Source organism: Plectropomus leopardus, chromosome 8 (assembly GCF_008729295.1).
Source record: "Plectropomus leopardus isolate mb chromosome 8, YSFRI_Pleo_2.0, whole genome shotgun sequence".
NCBI classification, from domain to species: Eukaryota; Metazoa; Chordata; class Actinopteri; order Perciformes; family Serranidae; genus Plectropomus; species Plectropomus leopardus.
In genome coordinates, this window is record NC_056470.1 from 18659488 (window position 1) to 18683753 (window position 24266).

Genomic DNA, 24266 nt, shown 5'->3' on the forward strand with positions numbered 1-24266 from the left:
GGAGTAGTGAAATGTCTATCGGTTGCTACAGTGACAGAGGCTCCATCCGCAAGCCAAGCTCATATTCATGCAATAGTTATCTTTTGTTGTAAAGTACTGATTTTTGTGTCCTCGGTTTGTTGTCCCTATTGTTTTAGTTGCATGTTTCACATATGGTTACATAAAATATCCACAACTCAGATTGTATCGCCCAGATTCTGTATGTACCGCCTACCGCCAGGTGATTGGCCGTTCTTCGTGATGTGCTTAAATTTGGACCAATCAAAATCCAAAGAGCGCTGACGACAGACTGCAGCGGGAACTACTGACCAATCGCTGCGTAGAAGAGGAGTTTCCTTTGCTATTTATTCTACTGTCGAGAGTCTGGCTGTGCTCGACTGACGCAGATCGCTTCTCCGGCCTGTTCACAAGGAGTCTTCAAGGATTTGCCTGAAAAAATGGCGAATAGCGCGAATAACGTGAGTTTTGTATTCACTGAACGTTTAATGTCTTTCCCGTGCATGTTAGGTATGTACAAACGGTCGCGAATGCGAAAACATTGATAACACGTAATGCTAAATGCCGACTACTTTTTTTCCAGCCACCGCAGCTATCAAGCGTTGTAAAGCCGCCATTTTGTTGCAGCTGGTCCTCGTGGCCTTTTGTCCATGCGGGCAGCTATATAAACATACAAAAAAATCACTAAACGCATATCTTAAGTCATAATAACCGAAATGCACAAACGCCATATTAGCAGACACGCGTGTTTTGTGTTTTCATACGACTGCGGCTGAAAGCGCGCTATACCAGCAGGCCTGTCCCCCCAACGTTAATGGCGGCGGCTCTCCATCCCCCACCCTGTCCTAATTTTCAAAATATGACGCAGGATAAGATTAACAAATGATTTTACATTGAAGTGGAAGTTTATTGTGGAATCTCTTCACTGAAAAGCCACCGTGTGCTTCTTAAATGCGGGCGGATGCGCCCTGATGCCTGTATATTGCTCTGTCCTTTGTTTAGGTCCCACGCGAGCCGGAGCAGCTTCGCAAGCTGTTCATTGGAGGTTTGAGCTTCGAGACCACAGATGAAAGTCTGCGTGCTCATTTTGAGCAATGGGGTAGCCTTACAGACTGTGTGGTAAGTGGGTTAACATCACCCCGTCACATTTTTATATTTTGCACATATTTTATAGCCGCATTTGCAGGGATTAGTATGCAACACTGGTAGTAAATCGTTTTTTTCTTTAGGTCATGAGGGATCCCACCAGTAAGAGGTCCAGGGGCTTTGGCTTTGTAACCTACTCATCAGTGGATGAAGTTGATGCTGCCATGTCTGCCCGCCCTCACAAGGTTGATGGGAGAGTTGTTGAACCTAAAAGAGCCGTTTCCAGGGAGGTAAGTCAAACATCACATATTTGAAACCGAAATAAATGAAGTCTGCATAAAAGGATGTGTATAGTTATCGCTGACAAATGTCTTTGATCACAGGATTCAAACCGACCAGGTGCCCATGTAACAGTGAAAAAGATCTTTGTTGGGGGCATCAAGGAAGATACAGAGGAGTCACACCTGCGAGATTATTTCTCGCAGTTTGGAAAGCTCGAAGTCATTGATATCATGACTGACCGTAATACGGGGAAGAAGAGGGGCTTTGCCTTTGTGACATTTGATGATCACGATTCAGTCGACAGGATTGTCAGTAAGTAGAAGTGTTCTCTGCTTTCGTTGCAGTGTGCTACCTAAAAAAAAATGGTTTGAGCTGTAAATTGAAACCTTTTCCATTCCTCAGTCCAGAAATATCACACAATCAACTGCCATAACTGTGAAGTGAGGAAGGCCCTCACCAGACAGGAGATGCAGACTGCAGGCATGGGAATGAGAGCAGGTAAGCTCCAGTTTGTGGTTAATCCAGATTAGTGTTCTAACAGTGGTTTCAAAACGTTGGCACAATCTTCATTATTTAAGAATTAATGGTTGTGTTTTGGTTTAGGCGGACGCAGTGGTGGAAGACCCTATGACTACGATAGAGGCTTCAATCAAGGTAAGTTAATTTTCATGAATAATCTAAAATGATATGCTGTGTGTGAAGCCTGACTCTGTATACTTGTACTTCAAAGGTGGCAGGGGCAGATTTGATGATGGTCCCTTCAACTGCAACGGAGGTGGCGGTGGTGGCGGTAAGTACGCAACTTTTTCAGTAACTATTTAACTATTAAAGCCTGTCAAAATACTGATAGATTTTGTGTTGTAGGCTATGGAGGTGGTCCCGGCGGTCCTGGTGGATATAATAATGGCGGCAGCAACCGAGGGTATAACCAATGTTACAACCAGGGTGGTGGAGGAGGCGGGGGCTATGGTGGAAACGGTTATGACAGCAACGGTTATAGTAAGTGTTTTGGATCCCCTCATCTGCCATGATGACTTACAAGCCTCAGTACCAGTAACATGTTATACCCATTCTGTGTTCCCGATGTGTTAAGTCTTTCTTACTTGTGAATAAAATCTCATAGGTAATTGTGGTGGTGGCGGCGGCGGCAGTGGCAATAACTACAACATGGGCCAGTACGACCCCCACAACTCCAACTTTGGCCCAATGAAGAACAACTTCAGTGGTGGTGGTGGTGGCGGCAGTGGTGGCAGGAGCTATGGTAAGATGGAGCAAGCAAAAACAAGGATGCATACTGTTCTGCAAATTTCTGTAAGCTGAGTTTTCTGTTCTTTGTTTCCAGGTGGCTACGGCGGTGGCTCCAACAGCGGTGGAGGATATGGTGGCCGTATGGGACGATTTTGAAATGTGAACTGGTAAGTACTGGATGGCATTAAATTTGTATCATAAAACCAGAGTTTGTAGTTGCAGGGACTCGCTAAGTGTAGTTAATCTTTAAAAAAAAAAATTCACTCTGGATCTCAGGTCATACAAAGTCAGTGCACAGTTAACAATGTTGTTCCGTATTGTTCAACAGGACTGAGTACTTAGGAGAGGAGAGCAAGGAGAGGAGAGCAAGCGAAGTGACAGGGCAGCTGCAGGTTTACCTCCTAAATCTGCTCAGCCAAACAGTTGTGGCAGGTTACAGCTGCTGCAAGAAGAGATGTACAGTAGATAAATCACAGAGGGTCTTCATTTAAACGTTTTGTGTTTTTTTTTTTTGTTTTTTTCCCCATCTAAATGTGTTTCTGGAAAGCAAGCATTCCAATGAGGTTTTTATGTAGATTTTTTTTCTGGTTTTTATTTGTAACTGCATCCAATCAAGCTGAAATAAACCATCTTTCAGTTTTTTAAAAGTCTTGTTAGCCTCTTGAGTGGTTTGGGAAAGGGAGGGTTCACTTATTAGGTGATGCACAATGTGGGATCAGGGACATGTTATACGTATGTGAGGAGCCAAAAAAAAAAAAACTTCTGTGATGTGTGAGAAGCCCTGCACTGTCACGACATACACCATAAGTCAATGCATTGACCGGTTGAGGAAGGAGAAGTGGTGCACAATGCTTCGTCATAAAGAGCCCATCACTTGGTACAGACTACCCTGAGCTCTGCAAACATCATCTGGAAGATGCTAGCTTACATGCAAAGTCTTTGAGGCTAGTCATGGAAGCCAGCTGAGGGAGAGAAGTAGCAAAACCACCGCCAGGATCATTGAAGCAGGGGAGAGTGAGAACAGAAGCCTGAGGCTAGCAGGCAGCAGCTACCAAAAGGCTTAAGTGCTGTCAGTAGGTAAGACCAGACTTCTCAACTACTGATAGTATGTCTTGATTTTGTTATGTAGCTGGTAGTAAGTTGTGTAGCCAAGTAATGACGTAACATTTTTGTGCAAACAAGTTTTATTATGACTTACACCAATGTTGACTGGTAAAATTGGCCTCCTTGTGCATAGAGGTCCTGCAACATATTGCATGCTGTTAAGAAAGATGAACTTTTTTTTTTTTTGTGGAAAAGATTGCTTTTTACTCACTTAACATTTCTGCTTTCCAGGAAAACTCCTCACATGGTCTCCTAAACCTGACTTCATTTCTGCATTTCAGTGACATGGGTCTATCAGGTAAAAATCATTGAAACCTTGCACATCACTTTTTTTGGTCTTTCAGAGTTGGTTTTATTATAATCTTTTTTTTTCACAGGTTTCCTGAACAATTATGCTGGTGATGAAGACTATTTTTTATATACATTTTTATCTCCTTTTTACCACAGACTGCTGTGCAGTGTCTTACTTTTTTAATAAAGTATTTTTCTATGGCACTTTGGTGTGGTTTCAGTCACTTTTAAGAGCATGAAAAATGTCCATTGATACATGTATGGCAAGTTTTAGATAATGGGTTAAGTCCTAACCATATGAAATGTAACATCCAGACAGTTTTTTTCAGTTGGCACAATCAGGCAGTTTACCTTTTGTAAGGGCATTAAATAATGTGTTTAGCAGTGCTCCCTTTTTTGCATAGTTGTGTGAGGTACCAAATAAATTTTACCATCAGGTGTCTGTTGTAGGCTGTATTCATCTATCGAGTAGGGCTGTCCATCTTCATCTCTTAAGTGAGAAAATACTTCAGAATATAGGTCTGTAAGGCGACACTTGATAAAGGACAAGCTGCGCTGGAACTCGAGTCTTTCCTGTGTCAGATGATCTCTTTGGGCCTGCAGCTGGTTCAGTTCTCTTTCAAGGTGAATTATGCTCTCAAGCTTCCTTTTCCTGCAGTTCTGAGCCGCCACCTTGTTCTTCCCTCTCCGTCTTATGTCCCTGACCAGTGCTAGTTGAGAATCTGTCAGAGTAAACTGTGTCAAAAGCTCGTTGAAGTCATCCACAGGTAGATTGATAATCTTCTCCATGGGGAATGGGATCTTCAAAGCCATGGCGCGCCGCTCGTCTCTGCTCAGCGGAGCCGGGGTGGAGATACTTCCTGGTGGTTTCATGTACATGTTATGTTGTGGGCTCCCTCTGCTGGACACTCCAGAGTCAATATACATGTTGCTTAGCGCAGAGGTCTGGCCCTGCTGTTTCACTGACCGAGGGGTCAAAGCATTGGGTTGTGTTTGAGATGAAATGGGATGGGATGAATAAAAGGATAGATGGGCACCTGAGTGTATATACGAGTGAGACTGACTCTGGTAGTCCATGGGGTAATGGACGTGTGCTCTTCTGGTGTGCTCAGCCATGATGTCTGGTTCACCATCACTATATGTCATGCCTATTTCTACACTCGGGTAACTTGGGGCACCACCAACAGGATTATCTGGGGAGGCTAAAGGTGGGCTAGAACCCAGAGACAGACCAGAGTCTGACTCTAGATCATCAGCTGGTCGAGAGTGTGAACCTGGTCCATGTGTAGTCCACAGCATGTGCTGACGTAGGTCCTGAGAGAGGCAAGCGTTGGCCCTCCTGTGCCCCTGACTGGAAATCTGTTCCCTAACAGCAACATGTGAGGGCTGCGTGTGAGAAGAGATGGGGAGCATTCTTTGATTGAGCTGAGAGTCCGAGTGTCCGTACACCAACTCTACGTTGGTGTTTAGACGACAGGCAGGCACTTCTCCAGAGTAACATCCATCATAAGTGTGGGCAGAGTTGAGCTCAGTGGCAGCAGGAGGAGGCTCTGAATGTGGCTGAGCCATCCCATATCCTCCCATAGGTACCATGGGCTCCATGGTTTGGTATTGTGTTGTTTCATAGGAGCCTTCACTTGGGACTTCAAACTCCTGCAACACAAAGAAGCAGATACTAAATATGATTGTATACACCTCATTACCAGCAATTAAATGACTGAAGGCAATTACTACATTTAATTTAATTTAGTACAAGACCTCTAAGTAAATTAGTGTCTTTTTCACATTTCATCTGCCTCACTATATAGCACACAGTTTGCCCCCTGTTTCAGCACGCCACCCATCGCCTATGAGGAGCTCTCATAGACGTGATCAGGTTTCACCTGGAAACAGATGGGTATTGTGCGGTGCAGGGGGCCGCTAGCAACATACAGCACTTGCCCCCTCTCAAAATCTCTTCATCCTGCCATCACTCAAATGGCTCATTGTTGCCTCCCACTGTTGACTGTGTATTGGTTTTTTAACAGTTAGTATGCAGAATGCAGCACATATTCTGTTCATGAAGTCATTATTAAGAGCCACATTTTTACAATTGTATGTCATACTTGTCTTTCAACATGACACAGAACTACATATGTTCATCACTGGTTAGAATTAATTGATGAAATACGTTCATTTTGAGTCACTCCACCTTGTGTCGGCCTCAGCAGTCAGTCAATGTGGGACATCAAGTAAAATGGGACAGTTTTGACATCTTTTAATATTAGGAACAAAACATTATACTTTACGCTTTACATGTAATTTTGATTGATCTGAGTTTACTATCATGGGTAGCACAAATACTCACAAATCACCAGTAACAGAACTTTTCAGAAAAGCCATGTGGCATGTTGGTTTTCTCATGTTGGTAATAAGAGAACCGCAGCGGAAACAACAAGGGTTTAACACCTTAAATGTATGTAAGGATGTTGAATTTTGGTCACCGTTTGACATGTAATCCAAAATATTTTTTTTACAATACATTTATGTTTTAATTGGAAAGGGTTTTTAGGGAGAACATTCAGCTAAAATGTGACATTTTTCTGAAGCAAAACCTGCAAATTTTTAGGCTACCATGTGCCATATAATTAAGTTATTAATTAAATGATTAAGTTATTATGGTGTGCCACCCTGTCACATCATATTTTTGTCACTTAAAAAATATTAAAGATAATGCACTGAATTCTTGTCAACCACAATAGTGAAGATTTAGCAAGCATTGTTACAAACAGACAAGCACACACATGCAGGTCCATATTGGACAGTATGGCACATACAAAAGAACTGGGAAAGTATGGCAGAAAAATTGGAATATAAATATATATATCTCTCTCTCTCTCTCTCTATATATATATATATACACAAATTGTTAGGTGATATGGATGATTTAATGAGTAAATGACCTACTAAATAAATGTATTTCAGCATTTTAGGGGAATGCTGAGGAAGGGGATCTTGCTGTGTTTTAGCGTCTAGATTTTTAAAAATATTTTTCAACATATTTTCTTTATGGAAAGATAGTACCGATACATAGCAAGCTCAAAAGTTGAATTTAGGGTTGTTTTCAGAACTTAAGCTGGTTTTCTTGGTTATCTACCAAAAGTGTCCCACGTGTCTTACGTGTGTACCTAGACCTTGGTGTGTTCTGAAAAGCATAAAATTGTAATTGTCTTGATTGGAAAAACACTAGATTTTCACTGTGCTCTGCGTGTGTCAGTGCAGAAGAGTTACCTGCAGCTCTGTGATGGCCATCAGCTCCTGCCAAGCCACATCCATCTCTGCGTCCTGAGCAGCTCCATGAGACCTGGCTCCAGGGAAATTAGTTGACATGGACACTCCCCCACAAAGCCTGCCTGGAGTACCTAATACCTTGTAATAGAAAAGAAAATTGATTATCTCATTCATAAATCTATTTCAGGCTTGATTGTGACATGGTGTCTTGGACAGACTTACCTCACAGGGTCTCCTCAGAGGGAGAACACAGTTGGCAGTTGAACACATTCAGAACAGGCTTTTGCTGCAACAGATCAAGCTGGTAAGGACATAGAACAGACGGTTATTGTGACCTGCAGCATCTAAACTGTGACACAAAAAAAAGAAGACATCTGTGAACCATGAAGTCACACTATACACATTTGTAATACATACAGCACATTATACATCGGTAGATCTGTCGCTGCCAAATAAATGACTGTTGTGTGGGGTCTTTAGGAGCACATGAAGGGTTCAGTTCAGTTGAGCTGACTCCTCCCATTAGCTGTCCTGGGTGCAGCTATGCCGACCCCTGATAAGACAATCTGCGGGAAAACAGTGTGCTCTGTAAGACACACTGGGGCCTGATGGCTGCTCTGGAAAATTTGGTGTAAAGCAAACATGTCGGCAGTTATCCTTAAACTGTTTTGGTTACGCTCAAACAAAAGACATTATTTGAAATGGTTTTCCAACTTGTATATCGGAATTTTGAAAATATTGCACGGCATTAAAAAACAAAATCAGAATTTAAAGGTTTACATACTGTAGCTTACATTATGCTCACACATATTTGCACACGTCAGTTCATACATGCACTGTATGAACACAAATGCATATACGATAAACACATTCTGTTTAGTCCGATCTGTTGTTAAGGTGTTTTGACAAATTTAAAATCCAACCACAGACGGGAATGCAAACTGGCTAGACCTTTAGAAGCCCTATACCTGTTGCATTGCTTCTTTGTGTGTAACAGTGCTTATCTGTGTACCCCTGTTAAATACACGGATAAACAAAATATTGGTGATAGTCTGCTGTATTGCCTGAGTCACTGAGAATTCATCTATTGCGCGGGCTGGAATTACGGCTTTACTATCAAGCTTTTGACTGTTGAAAGGTCACTTTAATAATTTGCATATGTCATTCCGTATACAATGTCCATTCAATAAAAATGTTGAGAAAACAATCAGGAGTTTTTCCATGAATAAAGACAAAGTGTGATGTCATCAAGTGGCACCCTCAAGCAAGTCCTGACAATGATACAATAACTGCTTTGTGGTTACTACACAGCAAAGGGAGTGGATGCAGGTACCTTTGAAGTCAGAACAATTACATTTTTTAAAAGTTATCATAAGTTAATTGGAGTGAAACAACAGGCTGTGTCACAATGAAGTGTGCGGTCTTGCAAGTTTTGCCTTTAACGAGAATTAAATGGATTGGATCAATTACACTACCTGAGATCTGATAGAGAAAATCAAATTGTGCTTCACCTCAGACATACATTTTTCAAGTAATTCTACTTGGCAATGGTGTAATCCATGAAGAAATGCTTTCTTCTTTTTTAAGATTTTAAATTCTAATTTCCTCTCACTGACCTTTTAAATGAACTAGGTGCATTAAATTTGTTATTATTTCAGTGAAAACTATGAGGCTATGTGCTGTCATCTGTCATGTATGAATTATTCTGTAATATTTAAAGGTTATGAAATATGGGGTTATAACAATTATATCCTGCTATAACCGGCGTTGTGTTTGTGGTAAGTTTCTTAAGGCTGTTTCCTTTATCATAATTCACTGTCAAAGCTCAAAACTCTATTCATTGGTTCAGTCAGTAAAATGAAGAAGCTTAAGAAAACAGTGAGTCAAATTTAGCACAAAAGTTAAAATAAGGTCTAATTTGCGAAAATCAATTTCACTGTGTCATTATAGTATTTAACCGTGTTATTTACAACTTAAATGCTTGGAAGCTTCAGCAACAGTATAATTACATTGCTCAATAGCTCACTTTGTTACATGATGATATGTAAAGTCATTATATATTGTGTTACATCTACCTTAATATACTGCAATGGAGAGTTCATTTAAGTGGAAATGTTGTAAGCTCAAACAATCAAAAAAGAGAGGAACAAAGATGTGAATGAACATACCTGAGCAACATTCTCTGCTTCTCCAACAAGTGATGAGTAAAAAAAAAAAAAACAAGAACAAAAACTTAAAATGTGAAGCACAATCCTGGTGGTGAGAAGGAAAAAATAAGTAAAAGGAGACTGTCCTTTTCCACATATGCTGTGGTGTTGCTGACTTGAGGCCTCTTGCTCTATCTCTCATTCAACTGTCTGTGTCTGTCTGTTCAGCTGCACATACAGCCACCGGCATAAATGGGATGGCTCTGTGCAGACAAACGCAATCTTCCTGTAATGCACCCACACCACAATTTTTTTGCACTCTTGTATCCTTAATAGCACACTTGCACCCCAACCTCCAAATTTCCCTTTTGCCCACATGACAAACCACAAACCAACAGTCTGGCATACTCCACGACAATCATTCTCTCAGGCCACACTGAAGTAGTAGGTGTTTACAAAAACAAAAAAAAAAGCTGTAGGCGATTTGGATTCTAATTATGCTGTTACTATAATATACACAAACTCATTAAACAACTAAATGTGAGTGCAACCTAGCCCGATTGTTGTCTTTGTCCTGGCCAAACGGTACAAAAACTGCGTCCGTTCAAATCCTCCCAAATGAACGGTATGAGTGTGATGTGGAGCACCTGGAGCCGGCATTGCAGTGAGGGCCCTGTTGGTGCAGGAGTGGGTTGGAGGCAGGATTGAGACTTAGTTTAGCGGAGATGGAATGTACACCCTCCGACAGGTAAGAAAGACTACATTGTTCCTCTATCTGGCAGAGCAACCGCCAAGGGAGAGAGAGGAGCAGGGGGAGAATGGAGGGGAGCGTGTCTTACATAGCAAGTGACCATTAAAATCCCTCACAAAAAAATCCCCTCATTGCCCTGATCTGAAGCACTGTGAGCAGGGAACTCACAAAGGCTATGTGTTGTGCAGAATTGCTCTATTGTGCCACAGCTTTCACACAATTACTGATAGTAAAGATGTTGCGTATTTATTGTTCTATAGAGCAATTTATCTTTATGCACAGTAATAGATAGCCGTCTGTCTCACAGCGACACAGATGACTTTAGAAACTAATTGGCATGACATGAAATACTCAAGATATTCATGCCCACAGAAAGACTCCCTACTGTGAGCATTGTGAACAATATAAACATGAATAACCCGTTTATAAAGCGTATCCCAGTTATGATTGTATTCAGGATATGGTGTTTACATGAGTACAGAGAAATCAGGTTATTCATATTGCCAAAATTCATAGTGGTTGCTTTCAAAGTACTCCAACTAGCATACTCAGGTTTCTGATAAATATACTGATAAAAAAATACAGTCTAAGTTAAAAATAGCCCAAATTTTATAAAAGTCATACTTTGGACAACCATACACTGGTTTTTAAATTCACAAATATCACAGTTTAAATATACTTGTGTTTTTAAAACAAGCAGATGAAAAGTGGCATATTTGTAGAATTATCCTCATATAAAGGATCCCTAATCTGTTGTTTTCTTTTTTTTTTTATAAAGAGAACAAGTCTGCAGTCCTTTGCACAGAAAGCAGTAGTAAAGTGTGAAACAAATGTACGCAGAGTACTAATGTGAGAAAGCGTTTAAAACTACACAGAGTTTCTAATTCTCAGAAATGCAAAGCTGGAAAAAGATTTCAGAATAACATTCTTCCTTGAATTGTAGCAAGAGAATTTTATTTTTTGACACTGTTGAACAGAGACCAAAAGTGCTTTGAGTCTAAACTAATCTCCAATGAACCGCACACACACAGTATGTTGAAACTGTTAGTAATTTTCGATTCTTAGTACAAATAAAGAAGAATATACACACTTTAAATAATTAATTATTTTATTATTAAAATAACTGATTGGAGGTGTTCACCCTCTATATTAATAACACATGATGACTTTAATGTATAAAACAACACAAAAATGTACAGGATGGTCAAGTACATTTACATATACAAGGAATTTGACTTGGTGTTTTACTGCAAAACAACTAACATAAAGGAAAAATAAAAATATTGAATTTAAATAGTATAAGACATAAGATAAAGATATAGAAGCAATTTAATAATATAAATGAAAAAAGAATATAAAGAACACAAAATGTATGTACAAAAGGTGCAATGAAGGGATTGTGTAGTTGTGCAGAAGTTGGAGCTACAGTGTAAATAAGTCTAATATAGATATACAACACTTAGTGTATGTTCTATGGGATTCACAGCAGCATTATGTTTAAACATCAAAAGATAAAGCTGGTGTGAGTGTGCTAACAAATAAGTTTATGATAGCCAAATTTATTTAAATGTTTGTTCTGTATACTGACCAGAAGTTTGACAATTTATTGTGAAATAAACATACATTTTTGTGCTCATAATGAACAAAAATAGAGCTCAGACTTTTAGTAAGGCACTGTATATCCAAAAACCATGAGAACATGGAAGGTTTTGTCTGGTCCATTACAATATCACATCCCACGGAGACATAAATCTCAATGTTTTCTTTGTCATTGTTCTAAGATGGAAAAAAAGTAGGTGGCTGACAGAGTCAAGAAAGGTGAATGTCTACCAGGAATCAAAGAAGGGACTTCCCAACCCAAGTTCCTAGCACCCAGCCCCTGACTCAACCACTGCCCTAGCATGCCAAAGAGCACCCTGTTATTACTGCGACCACAGCGGTTTTGAATCTGGACACAGTTCCCAGGTCAACGCCCACTTTCCCTGTTTGTGTTTGTTTGCTTCAATTAATCTTTGACATCTCTGCTTTCCAGCTTGCCTGAACCTCTCAGCGCTGTTAGATTTTTTCCTGTTCTGCACCTCAGAGAACAACTCTGCTTCTTAAATAGACTGGACATGTTGGCTGGGAACTGCCCGCAGTTGACTCACTTAAATAATCTTAATGATCATTGAGTTTTACACAAGGCTGTGTTGAATTTGTATGTGAAATTAATGGTTAGACAAGTTCGTCCGTTTGGTTGTTTCCCACCTTCTCTGGTCTTTCCGTGGCATTTCATTTGTTTATTAAAGATGGAGGAATGTGGCATATTTGGTTCTGTTTGAGCATCCAGAAGGCTGTATCAGACAGGAGTGGAAAAACCACCTCACTACTAAACAAAATGAGTGTCTGCTTTGGGTTGTGGTATCAAAATGAGAATATTTTTGGAGTCAGCTTCTGGGAAAGGAAAAAAAAAATAGAGAGAGCAGATGGAGTATTATTATTTTTCTTATATTAACAAACTAACTAGGGGTAATTTATTTTTTTTTTTAAAATTAAGGATTTTTAAACTTATTTTTCCATTGTTAATTTGTAATTTTCATAAAAAAATAACACTGAAAAAAGGGAAATAAAAAGGGTAAAACATCAGTCATTGTGTTATTCTCAACTTTGTGAATTTGATCCAGCAGCAGTATAAGTGCACTGTTCATCTGATATGTATTTACCTTATCCTAGTGGATGATATTAAAAGATGCATATTCTATTTTGAGCATTTATAATCTCTCATATAAGCAGGTTGCAAAACGATGTTTATTGCGCACAGTCCTCCTCAGAGCAACTGATGCAGATGGAAATGGGATTTAGAGATAACCTTTCCACTGTTGTTCCTTTAAAATGTCTATCATGATTGGTCACACACTGTCACTACCTGAAAATGAGGAACCTGAATATGCAACATCATTTTTCTGAGTGTCACTGCGCCCATCTCAAGATGTTTAGGTGAAGATAAAGTTTTGTAACAGCTGCATTGTATTTCTAAAATGTTTTTTTCAGATTTTCCCCTTCGTGTTTACATTTATAAATTTACATATTATGTAACTGGTGTTGTGAAATAGGCTACAAATAAGAGAACAAACAAACAAAAATTGAACAGAAAAAACGTTCTTACTTTTTATTTAAGGAGCTGTATATTTATATGCATGCGTGTATAGACAATTGCATACATGTGATTAAGCAATGTGTTTATAACCATGCACTTCACTTCTGGTTGGTAGTAAAGACACAGAGAGGGAAGGTAAGGAAAGGAGGATGTTGGCTGGCGGAAGCTCTGCTTAATGCTGATAAAAGGAGCTCTTGGTTCTTAGGAAGGGAACTGCTAACTGCTGTGGTTGCTGGCTTAAGCTGTAAAATGGGGAGCAGCCAGTACTATCACATTACTTCATTCTCTCTTTTGATATGTTATTCATTTTGATATGTTATTCATTTTGATATGTTATTCATTTTCTACTTCTTTGAGAGCAATAAACAGGGTGTTATGCAGGTTGTAACACAGTGCTATAGGGTTAATGTCTGCTGAACTTTCAGGTCATATGTGTCATCTGCAGTGGGGAAATTACAGAAATGTGCCCCCTACTTTTTGAGATAACTGATTTCGTCATCATGACCTTTTTTAAGTTTGTAAGAAAATTTCAGAAAAATAGCTTACGTTTATATGCAAAATAAGAAAACATACAATACAATGTAAATTACAAAAAGTACTTCCCCAAAAAAAGTAAGGTTAAAAAAGTCCCCTCTAACCTCCTCTTCTTCTTATCACAGTTTATCCTTCTCTCTATGAACTTGACAGCACATATGAGTTATTAAAGCCAAGACCATTAAAAAAAAACAAGATAAAAACAGGTAAAAACACTGAAAGAAGCAGTTTCATGTTACAAACCATTGTTTCTGCATGCTGTGTAACGTGTCTGAGACAGGCAGCTTGCCCAGCACATGCTAATGTGTGTGCAACCTTTTCTCTGACAACTTAATATCTGGACATTCAGGAAGTTTTCACCCGCAGCTAAATTATCTACAGAGGTCTCCTCTCCTAAACAAACGGATCTGGTGATTTAAACCGGTAAAAACAGTGAATAAAGCAGTTTCACATTATAAATCAATGTTTCTCCAATGTTGCTCTCCAAGGAGGGGCGGCTAACTACAGTGGCTGACACAGAAACACGAACGGCCCTGTTTAGAGCCAGTTCGGTTTGTCTGTTCTGGACTATTGTAGAAACATGGCAGTGCAACATAAAGATGCACTGCAGACAAGGATCCACACCCTATGTAGATATAAATGGCTTTCTTGTTTTCAGGCAAACTGCTGTAATTATTTACTCTATTATTCTATTACTCTATGCATAAAATAGTATATGCTGACAATGTTTAAAAGCCCTCATGTCTCCACCACTTTTCAACACAAAATGATGCCCCTGTTTAAGCTGCAGCTAAACCGTAACCTCATGTTGCGCTTCAAGATTTTCTGAAGAGATCACCGTACGCTTCACTCATGCATTATTCGTTAGGATTCTTCTATAAAGTGTTGCTCTGAACATTTTGTACAACTTATTTGAAAAAAATGATTTTGATGGTTTGTTTCCAGCACCATCATAATCAGAAGTCCACTGTTACTACTGAAATATATAATGATCGTTATATACATTTTGCATGTTCATTCATCATACATGTTGATTCATTATGCAACTTTCACTCATCATCATCACCAACTCCGTCAGTCATCATCATCATCACTGTGATGGTTTTTAAATACATATAAGGGTATGAATGTGTTTGACTTCTAACGTGATGTGGCGTGCAATCACATCTGATCTTTTAACCTATAAGTAAGAGCTAGTTCAAGGCAACACACTGTTTCCTCTCCAGTCAGGGTAATTTTGAAATCTTAGTGGCTGAATTGTGTAAACATAGCGCAGTATTGCAACATTTTTTGGTTGCCCGCAGTTGTGTTATGAATAGTTTGTATCTTTTTACCATACACTTTCTGCATTTAAATAATGGCTGTACACCACTTGCTTTCTGGAGGCTACATATTCCAGTATTATTTCAAACTCAAGCCCAAAAATATCTTACAGTAAGGCCAGGCAGTGATGTCATTTACGGAGTGAGATAGAGGGAAATCCCCATCAGCCTGGGTTTCCAGATGCTTCCCAGAAGTGGGAACTAAGATAATTGGAGTTGGTTAAATGTAGGAGGATCCTGAAAAAAGATGTTGATGAGTACAAGCAAGCTAAAGTGGCTTGTAAATGATGTTTTTTTTGTTGTTATTTTGTTACCATGCCGTCCAATTTTAAAACAATGGAAAAAATAGCAGCTGTCTCAGTTGCCAAATTTCTAATGGCTCACAATAATAATTTAGTTTGACTCCTGTAGGCTTCACATTGTGGATTTGAACCCTGTCATTAACCTCAATGCACTGTTAAAACAAACATATATAATAATAATAATAATGATAATAATAATACTCAATAAATGTGAGGTAACATTTTGCACTTTTTGTCCGACTAAATTTCATGTCATGTCTTGAGGAAAAAGGTCCTAAAAGAATTTTTTAATAAGTAGCCTAATCAATACGACTCATGTAATTTCAATTTTCCATAACTGCTTGTTGCAGTACAGGGTTGCATGGAGGGTTGAAGCCTATCCAAGATGACATTGGCCGAGAGGCGGGTACGCGCTGGACACAGACAGACTATCACAGAGCTGACACATAGATACATACACTCATTCACACCTGCAGGCAATTTAGTGACACCATTTATCTTAACCTGCATGTTTTTGGACTGGCGCAGGTAATTGGGGAACCTGGAGAAAACCCACACAGACCCTGGGATGGTGGGTTTGAACCCAGAACCCTTGTGAGGGTTAAGCCAAAAGTTCTAACCACTGTACCACCTTACATCCTGATACAATAGGCTATTGATTATGTCAGTTTTTTGACCAATTGACCACACCATGCTCAAGTGATTAGAGTGATCTAGGAGATGTAGGCACATGTATTGCTTGAATGCAGCTCAACACTCTCAAGTCCCACAAATGAAAATAATTTTGGCTTTTCTGCATGGGCACTTACACATGCAAATGCTGCAGGGATTAAACAATATATATAATACACACAAGACAATTTACTGATAAATTTTGGATTATTTTTTAAAATGTACACCTGGTTTATGAAATTCTTAATAGTTTGGCCCTTCCCTCACTATGTGACTTTGTGTATACTCGCTCAGTAAGTTCCATTAGATCCTCAGGATTATACTTTGAATGAGACTATAACATACCATTTCATCAAACTGCTTTTTCTGTAAACGCTGTAAATCAGTGGAATACTTTGCCTAATGATGTGAGGAGCTGCAGCTCTATAAGTACTTTTAAAACCACCTTGAAAAGACGCTTAAAAGCTGCTCAGCTCTGTAATCACTGACCTGGAACTCAGGACTTAATTACTTGTTTTAATTTGACAAACTTTCACTTGTGATGCACCACTGTGTGTGTTTTGTGTGTGATGTGCTTTTTTGTGTAGTTTTATGTTGCACTGTCTGTGTTGTGTCCAATTCGTACCACTTTATATCGAGTGCTATTGTTTGTCTTGTGTGGGTTTTTGTTCTTTTTCTCTTTTTTTTGTACAACTTTCTATTGTTATGCTATTGTGCTGTGTCTTTGTTCTGACCTTTGCTATAATCTCGTCGCATCAAATTGTAACATTTATGTTTTAAACTATACATAGTTTATTTTAAATAAATACAATAAAACAAATAAATATCTTGGGATATATTTAATTTTTTTTAAGTTGCAGTTGTTTCTGTTAACAAATAGCCTAGTAGGTAAAGTAGGTATAATTTACCCATTGTTAACTATCTCACTTGCTGACGATTATAGGCCCTATTTAGGTATAATTCAAATGATAGGCTATACATGAATTTTATTTAACATCCTCCAAAATAATTTTAAAGTATGGTACTATGTAGAAAAGAGTCCCTATGCACTTGGGAAAAGATAACCTTTAAATATTGTTTTGGCATAGGCATCTTTTTTTTTTGTGGTAACAGAAAGTTTGAGAAGATCACAATGTTTGGCTTTACCTGAGGGACATTATGAAGTTGTATCTTTTCCTCTGTAAATCTGTTGCAGATGCCGATGAGTCTGAATGTACTTTGAGACTGGCCACATCAGTTCACTCTGGATGTAAATGAAATGTCAACGGGTTTGTGGCCAATAAACTGAAAAAAGAACAAGAAACAGAAATAAGATGTGGCCTATTTTCTCGTCTGGCTCCGCGCCCTGCAGTGAACTGCCCTTTGCCCTGTACGCACAACGTAGGCAATGCGTCAGCCAATAGGAAAGAGCCTCATTTACTGTACGTATGACGTAGCTCGTTGCTGATCGCCTGCTAGCTGGTTTGCTAACAAGAAAGAAGATGGATTCTCCCATACTGGTAATGTTAGCATATGTGTTGTTTTGACACAGTATATATGTAATTCAAGCTCCCCGTTACAACTATTTCACATAACTCTATGCTGTTGTTGTTTCTCGTAACGTAGCGAAATATGATAATTTAAATACGAGTTAACGCTACAGGGAGCTAACTGAAGTAAACGGGTTGGCTAACCGGCTAACGTTAGCCTCGGATAATTTAGCTTCGTGTGTATGTTGGTGATGTGGAAGTGTCATGTCTTCGTTGAACTCCGGGAATAAGGAGTCGTAAATACTTTTTGTGTGACATTAGTGACTGTGGTGGGATTGCTTTAATTCATTTCATGTTCGCTTATCCAACGCCACCGGCCTGTAAGAGTTTCTTGTCACTAGCTCATCATGGCTTTGAGATACGTTTGATAATTTCACATAATTGTGTTTATAAAGTCAGTGCTTTATTTCTTCTACTGTTACAGGAACCATCGCTGTACACTGTCAAAGCAGTCCTGATTCTGGACAACGACGGAGACAGGCTTTATGCTAAGGTATGATGACGACAGTTGTTAAACAAAATTACTTAACCTCCCTGCTAAACTTCTCGGTCCTGAGCCGCCTGCACGAAAGGATAAGCCTGGTGATGTTACATATCTATCAACAAATCCGACACAAACACTGAAACCACCAAGACATTTAAGCTCCCCGAAAGCACAGTCTCTTTTGCCAAACCGAGAGTATATTCCTCTGTGCCGAAGACCTCGATTTTCGTTCAAAACTATTAAAAATTATTCCGAGTCATACTGTTGCACAGGGTGACATGCTCTTTAATTAAGTCTAACATGGGCACTGTAGTTTATTTGGAGTCAGTTCCACATACAAATTCACTGTGCTGTAATTACTCACAGGTGCACTAAATTTACAGTTAAATAAAAGTCCATAGTAAATGCACCAGATTAAGTCACATTTTAAAAACAGTGCAAGTTGTTTTAGGAAACAATTAATATTTTTAAAAAATGTGTAAAAATTATTATTATTTTTTTTTAGTAAGATTGAACAGGCTTGGGCTTTGAGTCGAAGACTGACTGGGGAAGTTGAAAAGTACTGAGAGATCGATTAATGCACTGTTGTTGTTGTTGTTAAAAAAATCTTTGTAATGGATTTATTATCAATTTAAAAAAAAAAAAAAAAAAATATATATATATATATATATATATATATATATATATATATATATATATATATATATATTACCAGCCTTGTCCTTTAAACTTCCCTTCAAACTAAAATGTGCTTCTGATAATAGATTTACACATAAATATATTATAACAACTTCACTTTATATTTATTTACAGTATTATGATGATACATACCCGACAGTGAAGGAGCAGAAGGCGTTTGAGAAGAACATATTCAACAAAACACACAGGACAGACAGTAAGACATCTTTACCACATTAAAGACAGTCACTTTTTCAGTCTTAGTTTATGTCTAATAACATGCATGGCTCTTTTTTGTGTGTCCTTAGGTGAGATAGCATTACTTGAGGGCCTCACTGTTGTCTACAAGAGCAATATAGACCTCTTCTTTTATGTGATTGGAAGTTCCCATGAAAATGAGGTAAGCCTAATTTTAGGATTTTGTAATAAAACATTCCAAGAAAGAATCTGTAAACCTTCCGTTAAACAATGAGCAGTGGTTTGAGACATAGCAGATCAGACAGTAATTTTTGACCACAGTAATATGATATTTTGAAATACCAACCACCAAGCTTGAGCAGTCTCTTAAACTGAGTCTTTACAGTTTACATTTTGCAGTCATATAATCTTTTTTCTTACTTTTTGTCAACTGCACTTTGCTGTTAGAATTCACTGTGTGGTCTGCCGTTTCATTGTGACGGTGCATTTGCATTTTTGCCTATTTAGAGTTGAAGTACCGTTTCATGTCACTTTTACAAGTCATTTGTGGCTGTGTTTTTTTTTTTTTAATTTGTTGTTGGCTTTTCCAAATCAGGATGACATGAATGTAAACAACAGATAAATGTTCAGTTAAAAAACAAATGATGGACCCATCATACTTTTTTTTTCATATGAATCTTTCAACAACATAATGATCTGGTTAAAATTGATCAGAGATGTTTTGGCTTTGACTTAACTACCAGCAGTGTTGCCACACGACTCAGTAGTTTGTGATTATTTGGTATATCAATATTTTGGTAATTGTTGCTGTAGAAACAAAGTAGTAATGTGTGTCAGTGTGAAGTAAATTATCAATATTTGGATTTTAGAAATTTACTTATTTTCTATTTTTTTTACAAAGATTAAATACTTATTAAAGTAACTTCATTCCTTATAAAATGGGATGTTTATGTAAGCTTCATGTGTTTTTCATTAATAACCACAATAGTTAAGAGTGGTTTTGACACAATACTGGAACCTATTACTTTGATATCATATGTTGAAAAATAATGATATTTGATACAAAAGGGGAAAAATTAGGTTTAGGCATATAATAAAATAAATGGATAAAACAAGGCCATGAAAACAACAACTTTTCAACAACAGTCAAACTGTTTGATAATAATGAAAAGAATATTCATGCAGCAGTGCACTGGTTCAAAGCCTCTGAGATTGTCACATTCAAAATGCAAAAAAGTGCAAGTACAACACAAAACATTCATTTATTATCTCTACTAGTATATATTTTTAGTTTTTATTTCAAACATTGACAATGTAATTGAAGATATACATACTGAAAAGCCCCACTGAATTAAATTGAATTGAACTGAATTAAAATGAGAGGAGAGAATAAGAAAGTTATTGATATTATTGTACTGTGGAAAATGAGTATTTAAACCATTTCAAATATTTAGAAAAATATGTTTTGACAACACTAGTTCAGAGACTGCAACAACTGATGCCAAGTTTGGCTCAGGTGGAAAATGGGAAAAAATGATTTGCCTAAAGGTCATAAAATAATATTGCAAAAGCCATAACTAGTGATTACACACATTTTATTTTCTGATGTTTTTTTTCCCAGATGACAGAAACACAATGTGGGCTCATTAGACATGAACAGAATCTAATATATTCTTTTACTCTCACAGCTTATGCTCATGGCGGTTCTAAACTGCTTGTTTGATTCACTCAGTCAGATGTTGAGGTATGTTTCGACAGCTATTATTATTCTACAGTTCTTCAACAAAACTCATTTTTTACAGATCTTTTTTGATATCTCGGATTTTACGCCTGACATATATGTTTTTTTGTTACTCTGTAGAAAAAATGTTGAGAGGCGGGCTTTGTTGGAGAATATGGAGGGACTCTTCCTGGCTGTGGATGAGATTGTAGATGGAGGGTAAGTAAGAATTGAATGTCTTGAAACTTTTGATGCCAGGTCTTGTGGAAAGACTACAGTATTAATGCAGCACTAATTGTTGGTCTGTCTCTTTGTTGCTTCCTGCAGAGTGATCTTGGAGAGTGACCCACAACAAGTTGTGCACCGTGTGGCTCTCAGAGTAAGCTGCTCTCTTCTCAGAAATATTCATAATTATGATATTGATGTTGGTTGTGTCAGCTGTAAACGTAACTTAACTGTTCCTATAGGGGGATGATGTGCCTTTGACAGAGCAGACAGTCACCCAGGTGAGAAAAACATTCCTTGCTCCTCTCTCTCCTATAAAGTTTAAAAGCTCCATTAGTTTATTGACTGTTAAAGCTCATTACTTCAGTACTTATGAATACAAGGACATTGTTATAGCATCATTCTCCTCTACTCCTACTTTGTCATCGGCTTCTAGGTTGTCATATATTGCATTATCTTCTGTGCATGACGGTGTACATGATTGCTAATTATTCAGCTTTAAGGTGGTATGGTAGCCAACGGTGGTTCCTGTCTTTTAGTTCTTACATGAGTCTGCCTGCGTGTGAGCTCCTTTTGATTAATGTTGTCATTTAAGAGGCCTGAGACTGGCTACCGCCATCCCTCCTCTGGCCATGATTAATGGCTGTCCCCAATCCCCATACTTTATGGTTATGATTCGTCTTTCATTCAATGAATTAAGATGATTAATTAGATCATGCATATTTCTGTTCATTTACATTCTCATTCACCCTTCTTTGTTCTGGTTTTAAACAATTATATGTACATTTTTTACAATTTTTCCCTTTAACCTCTTAAGCAAGATGCCACTAATTTTTCATTTTGTTTTATGTGATACTGTTTTCTTCGTCTGTTTTCTTTCACCAATTTAAAAAAATCATACATGTTAGTTCCGTGATGAAAGGGCAGTTTAGATGTATACAGACTTTTTTTTTCTTAATTTGAAAAAAAAAAAGAAATTCATTTTTGCCTGTATTAGATAGGACAGGAGATTGCTAGCAGGAAAGGGAGAGAGAGGGGTAGACATGCAGCAAAGGCAAGGACACAGCCTTCATATATGGGGCACCTGCTTTATCCACTGAACCACCCGACGCCCCTACATATATTTTTCAATATGAATTTTTTTTTCCTACTAGTTTAAAAATGTATTGTGTCCACATGACCTTTGTTTTACAAAACATATCCATCCAAAGCAAAAACAACCCCAAAGTCTCACCAGTGTTAGCGATCCTCAGCAGCCTCTCTTCATCACAAAGGCAGTAAAGTCTCTTCAAAACACCTTTTTGAGATCACATCACTTTTTACTCCCATTCAGTGTATTGACGAAGGAGCGCACTCATAGATACAAGTGATGCTCTGGAGATGCAAAAGATTACCATCCACTCCTCACCGACAACCTAGAAGATGTCTAAAAAAAAATCTCAATTTTAGTGACCTAAAACTGAGTTTGTGTGTGGACAAGAGGCCAAAATGTAGAGCAAAAATATTTGTTTCCAAAAATATCTGTATTTGTGTGCAGGTCCTAACATGGTCCGAAATATTAGTAAACATGAACAACTCTCTCCCAAATCTAAAATCTCGAGTAATAAAACGCAAACTTGTGATGTTACAGGGTATACAATGTATACATTATAGAAACATATATAGAGATACAAATGTGTTACTGTGCATCTGCTCAGGAAAACATGGAGGACCACAGCAAACTGATGATTTTATGTCAAGACTCACAAGCATTTACAGAGGACCGATAACACCACCACAACGTCTTTAACGTGAAGAAACAGCATATAAAATATCGTACTCGTCTTTGCTCAACTAAAGAACGTGCAGTAGCTCAAAATTGTATAATCGGGTGCAGAGTTTAATAGTGTACGCTGCCAAGGCCAATGGCATAATATAATTGTGTGCATTCCTTTTTATGTGGACAAAGATACGCGTGCTCACAATTAATTCTATCAAGCAAAAATCAACTGAATGGAATTGGCAGCTTCAACATTGTTACAGCATTTTTCCAAAGCAAACGCTACATAAAATACAATAATTTATGAAAATGTCATGGATTTTTACCGTGTTTCTAAATAAGATTTCCATCTTTAATGGCCGTTTCCGTTTACTTTTTCGTGTTGGAGGTCATTCATTTCCAAGTCCCACGTACAGTGGATTAGGGCTGCATCTAAACATTACTTTTATTATCAGCTAATCTACCAATTCTGTCGATTTTCCCAGAACTCCAAGCAACACCTTCAGATTTCTTCTTTCGTTCATTCGAGTCCTAAACCCAAGAGTCTTTATTTTACTGTCATAAATGACAAAGACAAACAGCATATTCTCACAAGAACAAGCTGGAATAATTACTTCAACAATTAATCAATTATCAGAATAGTTAGGCATTAGTTTTTTTATGACTAACTAATTGATTAATTGATTAGAAGCTCTACAACGCATTGCAGCATTACGTCTGTGATTTCTGGCTTTGAGGGAGAGTGACTCTTGTTCACAAATAGTGATTTTCTGGTTTTGTTGTTGAAGTGATCTGCTTGGTCAAAAAATGAGTTTTCCTCCACAGGTTCTTCAGTCTGCCAAAGAACAGATCAAGTGGTCGCTTCTACGATAGTCACTTCTTCTCCAGTCTGCCAGTGAGCCGCTGTCCAGCCCAGTCTTTGTGGCACTGATCCATATACTCCTTTTCCCTCTGATATCTACTCCTTCAATCAAAGCTGTGAGGAGTGCCGCTGGCTGATCCAGTCACACTCCCGGGACTACTGCTCCACAAAGTTTCATTTTGTTTTCCTTTTTTTCTTTTTTTGCATTGTGTGACATAATCAACACAATTATAAGATATGGTGTACATTCCAGTATCAGCCGATTATTTGGGTGTTTATTAAACCAGTGTATCTGTTTATAAAACATTGATAAACCTCATCATAGCCTCCGGCAACATTCCACGTGTCCTTTTGAACAAGAATTTGTGCCGTTTGACAGCACTACGTAGTCTTACTGTACAAAGTATTGAGGCACTGTCTCTACCATTTAATTTACATGAATATTGTGATTTAAAAAGGTGTACAACCTGTACTGTAGTCATACCACTGATCACAGAGGTGTGTTTTGGAAATATTTTGTCCGGGGATCTTCCATTATGCAGATACTTATAATAAATGTTTGCTGACACCGATATGTTATGTGTTAAACAATGCATTCTTAACAAAATTTTCCAGGTATGCCAACTCCAGACCAGCTTTTTATAGTATAGATATGATTTCTCAAATTTT

General features: G+C 38.1%; 3 protein-coding genes across 3 annotated transcripts; 2 read left to right on the plus strand and 1 right to left on the minus strand.

Moving 5' to 3' along the window:
- Positions 1-369: 369 nt before the first annotated feature.
- Positions 370-3260, plus strand: hnrnpa1b (heterogeneous nuclear ribonucleoprotein A1b). The gene is made up of 11 exons (XM_042492584.1): positions 370-458; positions 1000-1116; positions 1227-1373; positions 1467-1677; positions 1768-1863; positions 1969-2019; positions 2096-2155; positions 2230-2364; positions 2489-2626; positions 2708-2780; positions 2942-3260. Exons 1-10 carry the CDS (start codon positions 438-440, stop codon positions 2767-2769), a joined length of 1038 nt encoding a protein of 345 aa, XP_042348518.1. The 5' UTR covers positions 370-437; the 3' UTR covers positions 2770-2780; positions 2942-3260.
- A 231-nt stretch (positions 3261-3491) lies between these two features.
- Positions 3492-9701, minus strand: nfe2 (nuclear factor, erythroid 2). Its single transcript, XM_042492583.1, has 4 exons — positions 9447-9701; positions 7501-7579; positions 7279-7416; positions 3492-5661 (listed from the first exon to the last, which is right to left on the minus strand). The coding sequence occupies exons 2-4, from the start codon at positions 7546-7548 to the stop codon at positions 4387-4389; spliced, it is 1461 nt and encodes a 486-aa protein (XP_042348517.1). The 5' UTR covers positions 7549-7579; positions 9447-9701; the 3' UTR covers positions 3492-4386.
- A 7859-nt stretch (positions 9702-17560) lies between these two features.
- copz1 (COPI coat complex subunit zeta 1) lies at positions 17561-24169 on the plus strand. The gene is made up of 9 exons (XM_042491274.1): positions 17561-17641; positions 18096-18164; positions 18969-19050; positions 19142-19233; positions 20720-20775; positions 20893-20970; positions 21079-21130; positions 21219-21257; positions 23561-24169. Exons 1-9 carry the CDS (start codon positions 17624-17626, stop codon positions 23606-23608), a joined length of 534 nt encoding a protein of 177 aa, XP_042347208.1. The 5' UTR covers positions 17561-17623; the 3' UTR covers positions 23609-24169.
- The last annotated feature ends 97 nt before the right edge of the window (positions 24170-24266 follow it).

Excerpts from the sequence above, each read along its gene's own strand:
- copz1 (XM_042491274.1), top strand. Across the intron at positions 20,776-20,892 it reads TCACTCAGTCAGATGTTGAG|AAAAAATGTTGAGAGGCGGG; the intron begins GTATGTTTCGAC and ends GTTACTCTGTAG. Across the intron at positions 20,971-21,078 it reads GATGAGATTGTAGATGGAGG|AGTGATCTTGGAGAGTGACC; the intron begins GTAAGTAAGAAT and ends TGCTTCCTGCAG.
- hnrnpa1b (XM_042492584.1), top strand. The coding sequence starts at position 438 with ATGGCGAATAGCGCGAATAAC. Across the intron at positions 459-999 it reads TGGCGAATAGCGCGAATAAC|GTCCCACGCGAGCCGGAGCA; the intron begins GTGAGTTTTGTA and ends TCCTTTGTTTAG. Across the intron at positions 2,020-2,095 it reads CGATAGAGGCTTCAATCAAG|GTGGCAGGGGCAGATTTGAT; the intron begins GTAAGTTAATTT and ends TGTACTTCAAAG.
- nfe2 (XM_042492583.1), bottom strand. The coding sequence starts at position 7,548 with ATGTGTTCAACTGCCAACTGTGTTCTCCCTCTGAGGAGACCCTGTGAG. Across the intron at positions 7,417-7,500 it reads CTCTGAGGAGACCCTGTGAG|GTATTAGGTACTCCAGGCAG; the intron begins GTAAGTCTGTCC and ends TTCTATTACAAG. Across the intron at positions 5,662-7,278 it reads TGGCCATCACAGAGCTGCAG|GAGTTTGAAGTCCCAAGTGA; the intron begins GTAACTCTTCTG and ends TTTGTGTTGCAG.